Raw genomic sequence first — 12727 nt, forward strand, 5'->3', positions numbered from 1 at the left:
GTTTGGCTCAGGCAGTTCCTGATCTAACATAGGATGGATTTATTTTTATTTTTTTTGTTGTTCTGTGGCTTTTCCAGCTCCTCTATGGGGAGGCTGAATATCTACATGAATCTGGTATTTGGTGGCAGGGAGTCGAAGCAGGGCAAATATATTTAAGCAGAAGCCTACCCTGTCATGGCACGTTAAGTGCAAGGGCTGGAAGCCTGGATTAATCAGCACTGGGTGGTCCTAGTGGCCTCTCAAAGCCTGCAGGACTTGGGCTGCAAAGGGGTGACTGGAGAATCCCAGTTCGGTTAATCCACTGGAAGATGCTTGTCTAGATCTTGTTGCACTCATTTACGGTTTCCTCTTCTGGGGAGCAGGGGGAGGAGGCTGGACCAGGGCTGCCCACAGTGCACAAGATGCTCAGACCGGCAACTTGCTTCCTGCTTTTCTCCTGTAGGATACCCCAGATCTCCTTTGCTTTCTGATTGCTACTGACCCATGTTTGTGCCTGCTCTCTCAGAAGCAATCTCCTCTCGCTTTCCTCACTCTGTCCCTCACGTGCATTGCGCAGGTCTCTCGCAAGCCTCACCTTCTTTTCCCTGAATAACGTGGTCTCCCTTTCCCCTTACCCTTTTCTAGATCACTCATGGATGTGCTGAATTGCAGAGATCTCAGAAAACCAACCACTTGGTCTCATCACTTCTAACAAGCTCTTCTGAGCAGGGACCTTCCTTGGTCTATCTTGCGACCCTTGGGGAAACCTTATTTGAAGATGTTAGCTGATGGCATTTGGGATTGTCCAGGCTTTCTTTGGGGCAATGCCAGCCCTTGGCAGGTGCTGTGGGTTGGCTGGGATCCCCTGTCCAATGCTGTCTATGGTGACAAACTGGACCTGGAGGTCAAGGGAAGGTTTTGGCCTGTGCGAGAAGGTCTCTTGTTGCTGCTAAGGACAGGAGCTTAGGAGGCTGGCATTGGGAACTTGTTACCTCTGACAAAGAGCTTTCCTAGGCACCTGTGTGTTGCTCTGTTCAGGCTGTTGTAAGTGCTTTGAGTAGCTGACTTCCCCTTCCCTGAGCAACCACGCATCTTCCATTCTGTCACGCCTGTCGCAAGGACTTACCAAGCAACACATCACGGGACCATTTAGAGACCCAACAGGGATGCAGATTTCTATCTGCTTGGAAGAAACATCCATTCTGTGGTCTGAGCATACTCAGATCCTGAAATATTGAAAAGGGATGGTGCTTTCACATGGCTGAGGCACATGTGTGCTACCACACTTTGCACAGTCCTCCCCTGCAAGAGATGGCCGTGGGTCTTCTGGGAATGCCCCGCAGGTGTTCCATGTAGCTCACGCTGAAGCGCCAGCGCCAAAGTCTTTGAGGCAGTCAGCAAGCCAAGAGACATCGCTGTTGCCCACTCTGTTTGGGCATGAGGTGGCCCAGGAGTGATGCATCAAATGAGGGACTGGGCTGGGTGGGGAGACTGTAGGACTGAGCCTGGGCATGGAAATTGTTTCTGGAGTGCTCCAAATAGCATCCTGCTTCCCTAGACAGGGCAAAGCAAAAGCTGGCGTGTGTGGTAGGGCCATCCATACTGAGGGACTGGGGAGGGGATGGGAAGGATGCCAGTGTTGGAGGGAAGGACACTCAGTTGTTGCATTCTGCAGCAGTCTTGACATAAGCCAGGTGGGAGAAGGGCTCTGCACACTGATGGGGGGGTGGTAGCAGCCCTTAGTTTCAGCATGGGTGGAGAGCAAGAGGGGCAGAGGACCCCAAGATTCTCATGAACACTGTCCATCCTGGAGGGCTTAAGCTGCCCCCCTGAGTTGATACGAAGGGTATCTCTGCCCTGGCAGAACTCTCTTGGGCACAGGAGCTCAAGGAGGGGTGTGTTTTTCTCCTGTAAGTAGGCGAAACTTCCCTACTTAGAGAAGTCTGAATCCGACTGCCTCCAAAGAGTTACAGAGTGCAGAGGCTCCGCTGCATGCTCCCGTGTTTTCAGGTGGCTGCTGTCTCCAGCCCAGGAGCAGGGCAAGTGTGTGCTGCTCATTTTGGTGGCAAAGAGGTTTAATGAGGTGTCGGATACGACCCACCTTGGGGAAGAGGAAATAGCTGAGCCAAAACCAAAATGTGGGAGCAGAGTGCTTCTGCCCTGCAAAGGTAACGGGGTCACTCCAGACTGGAAACAGGTCAGGAGATGGGCGCTGGCTTAGGGCTCCTGGTCCTGCTGCATGTTTTGCAACTCAAAAGCATCTGGTGCTGTTTGGTGCCATTCTGAGCGTTTGGGCATCAGTGCTCTCCCACGACCTTCTTGTGGCTTGTTTGGGACTGGCTTGATGAGTGTCATCCCCATGCAATGAGAAGCAAGGAACACAGAGCTCCATCTCATTCCCACAGTCTTGTGTCTTCCCTCGCCTGTCTGTCGGTGCTGGCCGAGCGGTGCTTGCGGTTGCCTGGTCCTTGTTAATGCTGACTAGTGTCCTGGACGTGCATAGCTTCCCTTTCCAGCTCTGTGCTGATTTACAAGAAGTCTTGGCAGCTTTGTCATGCTACTTCCTATGGAAATAGGCTATTGGCCAACATCTCCCAGTGTAGGGAGAAGGTGGCCATGATGGTCTGGCTGTTAAGCAGAGTTCTCCCAGGCTGTGAGCCTTCAGCACTGTTTCTTCTATTCATGTGAAGTACCATAGATAATTTCAACAGACTATCTCAGTCTTCCTCTGATACTGTATTTTTGCTTATACTGAGTGCGTTTGGACTTGGTATGCGACTTCTACAGCTTGGAAAGAGCAGCAGCCTACGTGGACTTGGTGCAGCACAGCTGGCCTTCGGCTGGGCACAATAGAACAAACACTGCAAGAGCTGGTTTGGGAGCAACTTCTGAAAGGTCTGATGTGTGTTGGTGAAGGAGCTGGGATAGACTCAAAAATCATCCTCCCAATGATGTTCTGGGGCTTTTGCCAGAAGTCAAGGTGCAAGTATAGCAGTGAGGTATTTTTCAAAACTGAGGGCTGCCTTTGAATCAGTGGCTGAAGTAAAGTGCCAGGATAGGCTAAGGAATGGAGATCTAGTGTATGATCTGTAGAAAGAGATAGGACAACTGGGGTTTGTACTAGTCTCTTCTGGACCTTTGGCATGTGTTGAACTCTGTGTTAGTACTTTTGGCAGTGTATGATCTTCTAGCAGTCTTTTTGAGTTTTAGTCACCAAGGTCCAGTCAGACTGTGGGGTTGGTGTTCATGCCCTAATCAACCCAGACTATTCTGCTAGAGACTGAATTTTTGTAAATGTCTGAATCCTTTATGGCAGGGAGGAAAGAACTGGGTGTATTTTTATCCTGGACAACACTCCTCTAACGTAGGGAAGGGTTAGTGCATGCAAGACCACCTTTGGTGCAAAGTGTCCTACTCTTACTGCACCTGGCTTCAGTTCAGAAGCTCTGTACTCCTGCTTTGGTACTAAGCATATCCTTTCAGTAGACCTTGTGGACCTCTCTCCTAGGTACGGACACTGTTTGTCAGCGGCCTTCCTGTGGATATCAAGCCCAGAGAGCTCTACCTACTCTTCCGACCATTCAAGGTAAGAAGGTCTTCAGATTTGGTCTTTGGTGGGAAAGATGCTGTCTGGTGGCCAACCTTGCAGCAAAGATCTCTGTCAGAGGGGACGCAAGGATGCAGTGGGAAGGTAGGCCTTCTGTGAAAGCTTGGGGAACCTGGTATGAAACCAGCGTGGTATCCCATGGCTTGCGCTCAGCTCTGTAACTTCCCCTGGAGCCTGTTGTTGAGAGCACGTTGTCTTCAAGCTGTTTTGTCAGCCCTGCTGCCCAACTGGGCCAGCCCTTCCTTGAGGATGTGTCCTGATGCCCCAACCATCCATCCTTCACTAGATAGCCACATAGGCTGTCCCTGGGGGAAGTGGGGTTCCTCTGTCTGTGCTCTTCTAGCACAGGGTGCTCTGTGCTCTCTAGGCATTAGCCAGGCAGGGTGCTCATCTTAGTAGCTTGATGAAGAGCTAGAAAATGGGATTTCTTCCCAGTGGGCCAGGATGGACTATCGGACATACCTGCTCTGCCCTTAGTCTAATCTCAGTCTTCTTTTTTGGTGGGAGAGAGGAGAAGTGTTAATGTACTAAGTCCTGCTGCAAACCCTGCCTTACGGAGGGTTTGGTGCTACAGGAGCTCCTGGAGCTGTCACTGTCATGTCTCTGTTGTAGCTTGGCTCCTTCAGGAACCTGATGCTGATTTGGTTTCTTCCCTTCTACAGGGTTATGAAGGGTCACTGATCAAGCTAACTTCAAAGCAGGTACCTCTTTCTTCCAGCTTGGGTATTTTTGGCTTTTGCTAGAAAACCAGACATGCCGGGACGGGAGGGGGGCACAGATACCATTTCACTATGTAAAGCACTGTCTGTTCAGCACCAGGTATACAGCTGAGTTCTGCTCATCCCCACTGCCCTGGTGGCCCCATGTGCTGAATGGCTCCATATCTTCTATTGCTGCCTAAGGGCATACGGGCTGCGTGAGACCTGATGCTTCAGCCTCAAACCCTGTGATGCCAGAAACCTTCCCCAGTCCCATCCTAATCAAGGCAGTAATTCCCCTCTGGGGCAAGGGGTACCCTTGCTGAGGGCTAACAGGGTGAGCAGTGTCCCCATGTGTAGGAATGCCAAAGCATTTTGCTGTGGTGGGAGCAGATGCAGAACAGGAATCTTGGGCCGATGACCCAAGACCCTTCAAGCTCTGCTTGAAGGCCCTCTGCAGCTTTAGATAGTCTCTTCTGCTTGCTGTAAGCTGTCTGGGGCAGAGTGGGTGGCAGGTTTGTCTGAGGAGCTGGAAGAGTCTTCCAAACTGAAATCAGCATTATTTCTTTCAGCCAGTTGGTTTTGTGACCTTTGACAGCCGAGCTGGTGCTGAAGCAGCAAAGAATGCCTTGAATGTGAGTACCCAATGTGCCAGGAGGCCCTGGGAAGGGCTGGGGGCCGTATGCCCTGCTGTAGCTAGACCTGGAGCTGTGGGCTAGAGTGATGCTTGGCTTGTCCATAGCATAGGAAGGGTCAGGGTGTCTCAGCTGTGCCTTTGAGTATGGAAGCTAAATGGTCCTGCAGCATCCCACCAGTGAAGCAGGAGAGCTGTTTAAGGCTGACATCAGCCTGAGCAAATGGATGCCAACTGTCCTACACTTAGTGTAGGTGTAGTTTCTGACCACTGGGAGACTACTGCAGAGCCTCTGAGGGTGTGGGGAAAGAACAGCTACTTCTTTTCTCAAGTCGGCATATACCTCCTTGCTCAACAGCTGGCCTCTGATAACAGGATCTAGGCTGTGAATCCTGTTCCTTATCCATTCAGTGCTCCCTGTGTATGGGGAAGAGTTGTGGACTGAGAGACCTCCTTCTCAAATGAGTGTGGATTACCTGTGTGTGTTGATGTGCAGCTAGAGCTACTCTTCAAGGAGCTTTTCCTCCTGCTGTCTGCACTGAGCACCGAGGTGGAGGTTTACCCTAGCTTGGCTGCATGACTTGAGCTTGGCTTCGAGTACCTGAAGCAGGCAGATCTTCTCTGAACCAAGCCTTAGCAAACAGATGAGAAGAGAGGTGTTGGGGGCATAGATGATTCCTAGGCATATATAGGGTGGTACCTAGTTAACACGCTGTAATGCTTTAATGAGGCATGTGGAGCTCAACTTGTGTTTAGTATCAGCTCTTTGAGGCTCTAGGTCAAGCTCACCAGGATATGTGGGTAGCGAAGCAGGCTCATCACAAAGCTGGTCTGTCATGTGGCCGTGGGACTTGCTTTGTGCTAGTGGCCTTGTTAAAGTCTCACTTACTGAATGGCCTGATGAAAAGTGTGTGGCAGTTTGGCAGAGCAGGTCCTTGTCCTGGACTCTGGCCTGTAAGGACCTCTGCAGCCTTCAGAAAGGAAGGAAACCAGCATTCCAATGCTGCTGTTCCCGCGGCAGGGCATGAGGCAGGACCAAAGCTGTCTGGTACAGGCTCTTTAGCGCACTCACAGCATTTCTGAACTGCTGCAGCTCAAGGAAAAAACTTGAGGATGGTCAACATGGCAGGCACACCCAAAACAATCTCCACCCCATGTGGGCCTGCAGAATTTAGTGGGATCTAAGCAGCAAGACATGCTGATCTGCTCTGCTGAAGCCCTTGCCTTGGGCATTGGGGCATGTGCTAGTGTCTCTGCCCAGGCTGGCAGTAGCAGCACTGCAGGTGGGAGCCCCAGTATATATGGGATTATCCCAGCTCCAGAGGACAGATCTTTCCTGACCAGTGTTGGTAGCCGTCACTGCTATGCTGGCTGTTGAACTGCACATAAGGAGAAAACCTATGTCCCTCATGTTGGAAGAAGTGGTCCTAGGCCAGCTGAACACAGAAATACAAGCATGTGGGAGCTTGAATATTGCAGTGAGGTGACAAAAATCTGGGCATGTAGCTGCAGCATGATGGTGTTGATTCCCTGGTTGGGTTTTGCTCCATGAATAGACGCAGCCTGTGCTTGGACTGGAAACCTCACCTCTAAGATTCCTGTGCTTTCTTCTGTGACAGGGCATCCGCTTCGACCCAGAGAACCCCCAGACCTTGCGGTTAGAGTTTGCTAAAGCCAACACAAAGATGGCCAAGAGCAAGCTGATGGCCACGCCAAACCCCACCAATATCCACCCTGCCTTGGGCGCACACTTCATTGCACGGGACCCCTGTGAGTATGCTGGGAGTGACTTTGAGGTCATGGCTGGTCCAGCCTGGGAGATGCCCAACCCTGGGAATGCTGCCAGGGTGGAAAGGAAACTATACCCACGTGTGCTTTGGCTGAAATCTGGCTGGTGCAGGAAGGCCAGCATGTTAGGGTTGCAGGAGAATAACGGGCATCTGGTAAGGCTTCTGGCCAACACTAAAAGTGTTGAGAGCACAGAGTTGGTTTTGGTAGCTCAAGTGATACCATAAGTCCTTTAAACCATCCCTGGGTGTGAAGCAGAAAGGACGAGTCCTGTGCCATGCACCCTCAGCATAGCCTGGTGGGGTGAGCAGCCCTGCTGAGGCTTGTTGGGCAGCCTGTAGTGTGGTGCCAAGAGCTCTGTCTTCTGTCCTGCCATCCTGTGGCACCAGCCCTGGGCTGCGTGTGTGAACCAGCCTGCCCAAAGCCCTTGTGCAGTGCTGAGCAATGATGGAGCATGTTCCTGGCCTCTCTTGGCAAATCTGGGAGGCCAGAGCAGGAGCCAGTCACAGAGATGCTGCAGGGCTGCTATATTTTATATCTCATTGAGATGCCAGTTGCAAAGCTTTAGTTTGGGGTTGGAAATCCAGAGCATGTCCTTGAAGCAGGCTGTTGGGGCCAGCTACTGAGATGCTGTCACCTTGTTTCCTCCTGTCTAGATGACCTGACTGGAGCGGCTCTTATTCCAGCATCCCCAGAAGCGTGGGCTCCCTACCCACTGTACACCACGGAGCTAACCCCTGCTATCCCCCATGCTGCCTTCACGTACCCCGCGGCGGCTGCTGCAGCTGCTGCTCTTCACGCTCAGGTGAGTTGCTACCCGCACCCCATGCCAGGAACCAGGCTCTCCTCTCTCCCCTGCCCTGACGCTCACTCCCGTGGGTCTCTGCTTGGCTGGTTTGACCCTGGCCTCTGCACCTTGGCTCCTGGGCAAAGCCTCCTCCTGGCTGAAGGGCATGGAGGGGCCCCCAGCCCTGAGCAAACGACAGGAGAGAGGTCTACGTGGCCGAGAGCAGTTAGAGCTGGATGATGATTTCTGACCCTGCAGGTCCAGCCTGCTTCCCTGCGAGCGGCAGGCAGATGGGAGAAAGTCAGGGCTCAACTTCTGGCTGATGTTACTGGTCCCTGTGGCCAGAGAGCTGTATTGTGGGACTGCTGGGAAGAAATGCTACCTGCCAGCAAATAAAATAGCTATGAAATGTCCTCCTTGAAGTCACAGCAAGGGCAACAGGCTTAGCTTGGTGCTGAAGCTGAGGGGCTCAGCTGGGACCTGCTCGGACCAAGTGACTCAAATACTTTTGAAGCTGGAGGAGGATGTCCTGCAGGAGAGGAGTGATCAGAGCCTTGCCACAGCGAGGAACTCCACCTAACAGTGGTGTTAGGCACCCTGAATGCAGGCTAGAGAGGGTCACTCTGTGTACAAGCCTCTGGAAATGCTGGTGGTGGCGCAACCAGCTTGTGTGGTGTCCCAGAGTATGCTGCTGACAGCTGGAGGTGTAGGGATGCCTGTGCTGGTCTGAAACCGGAATGCTTTAATGTACTGAGACCAATACCTTTGCTGAGCAGGAGGTCCCTGAAACCATGGAAATGCAAAGGGAAAGCCAAAACAGAGGAGCAGTGTTCTAGTTCCAAGTTAAGTTGCTTGGTTTGGAGCACTCATACAGGAGAACCTGGAGCCCCTGTGCTTGCCCTGCTTGGTGTTACCAGCCAGCTGTGCTCTGCCTGCTTTGGTGTCTGCTCCTGTAGTACTGCCATGGGGGACCAGGGCAGTGGGACTCTGGACTTAGACCTCAGAGCATTGAGGCTTAACCTCTGCTCTCTGCCCTGCCAAGCAGGGTGTTTAGCTTCACTCTTCCCTGGGTAAATTGAGAGGAAGAAGAACAGTGTCCCCTCACCTTGTCCACCTGGCTGACAGTCAGCTCAGCTGGCCTTTCGGGATCTTCTTGCTTCCCACGAGCATCTTGACTGTAACTGCCCAGCTTCAACCCAAGCTTGTCTCCCAAGTGCAGCATGGAGGCAGTGGAGGGGGCTCCTGGCCTGCGTAGGTTTGTCTGTCCTGCCCCTCACACCCACAGACCTCTGTGGCTTTTCCCCTTTCACTGGTGAGCTACTGCTGGGCTGAAGCTCCTGCAGGGTGGGCAAGAAGTACATGGGACCCAGGGCAGGACCAGGCACTGGCTTGTTCTTCCAAGGGCCTCCAGAGCCAGGCTGGTCCTTCACTGGGAGGGCTGTGCTGGCTGGTGTTCTCCAAAAGTTACTGGTGGTGCCTGTAGCTATGGGAGTGTGCTCTGCTCCTGGATAGCCCAGGAGAACAGATGTCCTCCTTTCCCTGCCAGTTGTGGGTAGGGTGGTGGAGCCAAGGGCTGTTGCCGGTTGAATTGCTCCTGGCAGGGAGGACCAGGGAAAAAAAACCAAAACCCTCTGGCCTGCCTGAGATGGTTGAGGGAGGTGAAACCATTACTGCAGTTCCCTCAGGGATGATCATCAGTGGCTGTATGGGGACTCTGAGTGTAAGGGTTAGACAACAAAACTTCACGGTGTATGATGGGGGAGAAGAACTCTGCACTCCTAAAGTGGAGGGTATCAAGGAGGCCTTCAGCCAAATATTTTCCTTCGAGGGTCTTAGTTCCTGCCCTCCAGTTGGCAAGCTACTAGCTTTCAAAGAGGTCTTCTGGCCTGAAGAATGACCCTGAGGCTCCAGGGAGCTCCCTGTGTAGGTAGGACTCCCTGCCCAAGGAGGTCCATAAGCAGTGATGTGCCCCTAAGCCTTAGGGAGCCAACGTAGCCCTTCCACACCTATGGCCATGGCCAGACCCAGCTCTCTTCCAAAGAGCGGCTGGGCTGGCTGAGCAGTTACAGCTGCTCCTTGCTGCATTGCGCTTGAGCCAGCAGTGACCTCGCAGGGAGACATTCTGGCACAGTATATGTTACCAATAAAGTTTTATGGGGTTAAACATTACTCAGGCTGGCAGCTCTGAGCTGCTCTGTCTCTAGGCTGGAGCCCTCTCCCTTGCAGAGCTGAGGCAGGGTGGAGCAAGTCAGTGAGATGACTTTTGCTCACAAACTGGGCTAAAAGCTGTAACCTTCATCTTTGGTGTGCTGAGCCCTCTGCCCTCACTGGTAGGGGCTGGTTCACCTTGCTGGTGGGGTGTTGGGTGCACAAGTTGTTCTCCAGGACATCTGCAGTTCTTCATCCCAAGACTGGCGTTGGCTGGAGGATGCTCATGGGGATGGTCAGAGCTGTAGCAGCTCCGTAACAGTCTGTCCTGAAGCAGGCGTGAAGTTGGAGGCTGTAGCTAAAGTGAGAGCCTGTTGCAAAAGATTGAAACCTGAAGTGCTCATCCTCTCACAGCTTTTTGTTCAAGTCTGGTAGTGAGTGGGAAAGGAGGTGGCCACCCTCTGCGATGCACCTATGCAACCTCCTGAAGAGCTGCCCAGACATATGGCAGGAGTGATGAGGGGCAGGACATGGTGCGAGGCTGGCCTGGCCTCAGCTTGCACGCTGGGAGCCGTCGGTAAGCTGCTTGCAGAGGAGACTGATGGCTGCTGCTCCTGGCACCCCTGAGCTGCCGTGACATGGTGATGCTCCCGGCAGGCACCAGGCTGCTATAGATATGACTGTGGCCTGACCCTGCATTGCTAAAAGCCTCTACCTGTGGAGACTCCACTGACTTTAAGATTGTCCCATCTGCCTTCCCACCCTCTCTCAAATCCCTCCTTTGATGTCCCTAGTGAACTCCAGCCATGATGTCAGCGCAGGCTAGCCCTGAAGCTCAGAGCTGTCCCTGGAGATGGGACACCCTAGTGATGCCTTATTGCAGCTAGTGGAGTGGCTGTACTACAGCTCCATTCCTAGAAGTGTTAAGCATGATGGCAGCCACGTCTGGAAAGACTGGTAAGGTAACCATCTCTCCTCCAAGGTGCACCATGGGATTTGCAAGCTTCTGCCCATCTCTGTAGCCCTTATCTCCTTGGCAACCCAGTGCATGGGCCTCACGCTACCCACCCACCAGAGCCTGGGGAATGAGATACCAGGCCTTCTTTCTAACCCACATCTCCAACTTGGCAGCACATGACATGGCGCACACAGCATGGCACCATCTTACATCAACTCCTCCCAGCTGAGCCAGGCTCAGCCAGGTCCCGCCGGTGGGAGGGGAGCAGCCTGGTTGAGCCAGGGCAGAGACAACCCTGCCATTTGGCGTGAAAGAAACCTGGTTTCTCCCCAACCACGACCCTTCAAGGGCAACCAGAAATACACCTTGACCTCACTCCTGGCACACGGTGGGGGAGGTGAGTGACGTGATAGCGATAGCACACGACTAAATTCTAGTGGGCACGTTAGACAACAGCACTTGCCGGTCACTTTGTTCCAGAATTGCATACCGGGACAGACCCTGCCCTTAATCATGGGTCTAATCTCACCTCTTTCCTCTCCAGTTCCTGGAAATGGAGCAAGTTCCTACCTGGAGCTTGGCTTCTATCTTGCAACCTGAAATCACAGGCAGGACACAGGTCTCGTGAGCCATAACGAAGGGAATCAGCAGCCTGGGAGAGATGGGAGCGGCGTAGGAAACAGGGAGCTTGGGAAGATGGCCTGGCCTGGGGCTGGGTGGCAGGAAGGATGGTTGCTGTGGTCAGCTGTGACAGAAGGAACAGAGTCCTGGCTCACTTCTTGCAGTGGATATGGGTAGACTTTTTTCCCCACTGTGTGGTAGTGATATTGGGGAAAGAAGTCATCAAAAATGGGGGCCCAGGTCTGCTTTTGCCCTTGGAAGACTCTGAGGTGCAAAGATGTGCAGAATTGGTCTCCTGGGAAGATGGGGAGAGCTTGACACAAGCAGAGAGACACTGATACAGCTTGTCTTGTTCTGCTTGGACCTGGTGAACCGTTTCATCTATTGCTTGTGCAATGGAGTTGGGCTGCATTGCGTCTCTGATGTGAAACCACTTGTTTTGGAGTGCCTCTAAGCCAGGCTCCGAGTAGGCAGTAGGAGACACTAGGGGCTATCGCTGCTTCTGGAGCGTTTCAGCAAAGAGATGCTTCCAGCTGTGGCAGCACCCCTGAGGGCAGGACTCTGCTATGGGCAGGACTTGCCCTGGAGAGCAGGGGCTGGATGCAAGACTCTTTCATAAGAACAGGGGTGAGGCTGGTGGCCGTTACCACATGGTGCTTGTAGGAGCCTGGGCTGATGTGTTGGGTACCCAGAGCCCAGGAGACTGTCTGTGGTAGATGCTTCCAAGGCAGGGAGCAAGTCATGGACTCAAAGCTCGCAGATGCTAGTCCTTTTTGGGGTGGGCTGCCCAAGGTGCCCTCAGAGCATCCACGTTGCTGCTGCTGGCAGCAGCCTTGTCTGGAAGCTTCATGGAGATCGTGGAAGTGGGCCTCTGAAGCTGGGACCTGTTGAAGCATGTGGTGGGTGGAAGGAGCAGTCCTGGATCGTGGCTCTGCAGTGGTGGTATAAGAGCCCAGCAGGATCCTTGAGGCTTCCCAGCACTGAGTTGAGGCAGAGCCCCTTGATGTAAGGAGAGGTCAGTGCTAAAAAAAAAACCCCTTTCCCTCTTGTTTGCTGCCTGGGCTGGCTCAGAGCAAGCTGGATCTCTTGAGCAGTGGCTGCTGTTGTGGATGGACATGAGGCAGATCACAGTGGCTGTGATATGGTGCTGGTCCTAGGGAACTGGGAGTGTGGGGAAGATCTGCTGGGGTGGGCTCAGGTGCTGTGCTCCTTCTCGAGTACTGCCATCTGTTGAGATCCTGCTGTTTGCTGGGTGTGTGACCGCCTGGGTGCCACCAGCCTGGCTGTGCCCTGGAGCACCAAGCAATGGCCACCATGGTGGATCTACTCGACAATGGGGATCCTGCCTTTGTGCACCACTGACCTCTGGACTGACTTCATGGTCCCATCTGCAAAATCTCCTGAACTTCATGTTGTGGCAGCTAAGCTCTGATAGAGACCCTCCCTGGGATGGGAGGCTGGAGAGTGTTGGATTTTCTGTGCCTCATAACTTGTTGCCTGTTTGTTC

General features: G+C 53.1%; 1 protein-coding gene across 1 annotated transcript in view; it reads left to right on the plus strand.

The window, feature by feature from the left end:
• Positions 1 to 3487: 3487 nt before the first annotated feature.
• The window catches only part of RBPMS2 (RNA binding protein with multiple splicing 2), a gene marked incomplete at its 5' end in the record, with an annotated part of 15036 nt that continues 5796 nt past the window's right edge, over positions 3488 to 12727 (plus strand). The window contains 5 exons of the mRNA XM_009707711.1: positions 3488 to 3565; positions 4249 to 4287; positions 4857 to 4919; positions 6538 to 6688; positions 7363 to 7511. Coding sequence (XP_009706013.1) covers positions 3488 to 3565; positions 4249 to 4287; positions 4857 to 4919; positions 6538 to 6688; positions 7363 to 7511 — 480 coding nt within the window. The remainder of the gene's footprint in view (positions 3566 to 4248; positions 4288 to 4856; positions 4920 to 6537; positions 6689 to 7362; positions 7512 to 12727) is intronic.

The sequence above is a fragment of the Cariama cristata genome, unplaced genomic scaffold (assembly GCF_000690535.1).
Source record: "Cariama cristata isolate BGI_N322 unplaced genomic scaffold, ASM69053v1 scaffold39689, whole genome shotgun sequence".
Taxonomy (NCBI): domain Eukaryota; kingdom Metazoa; phylum Chordata; class Aves; order Cariamiformes; family Cariamidae; genus Cariama; species Cariama cristata.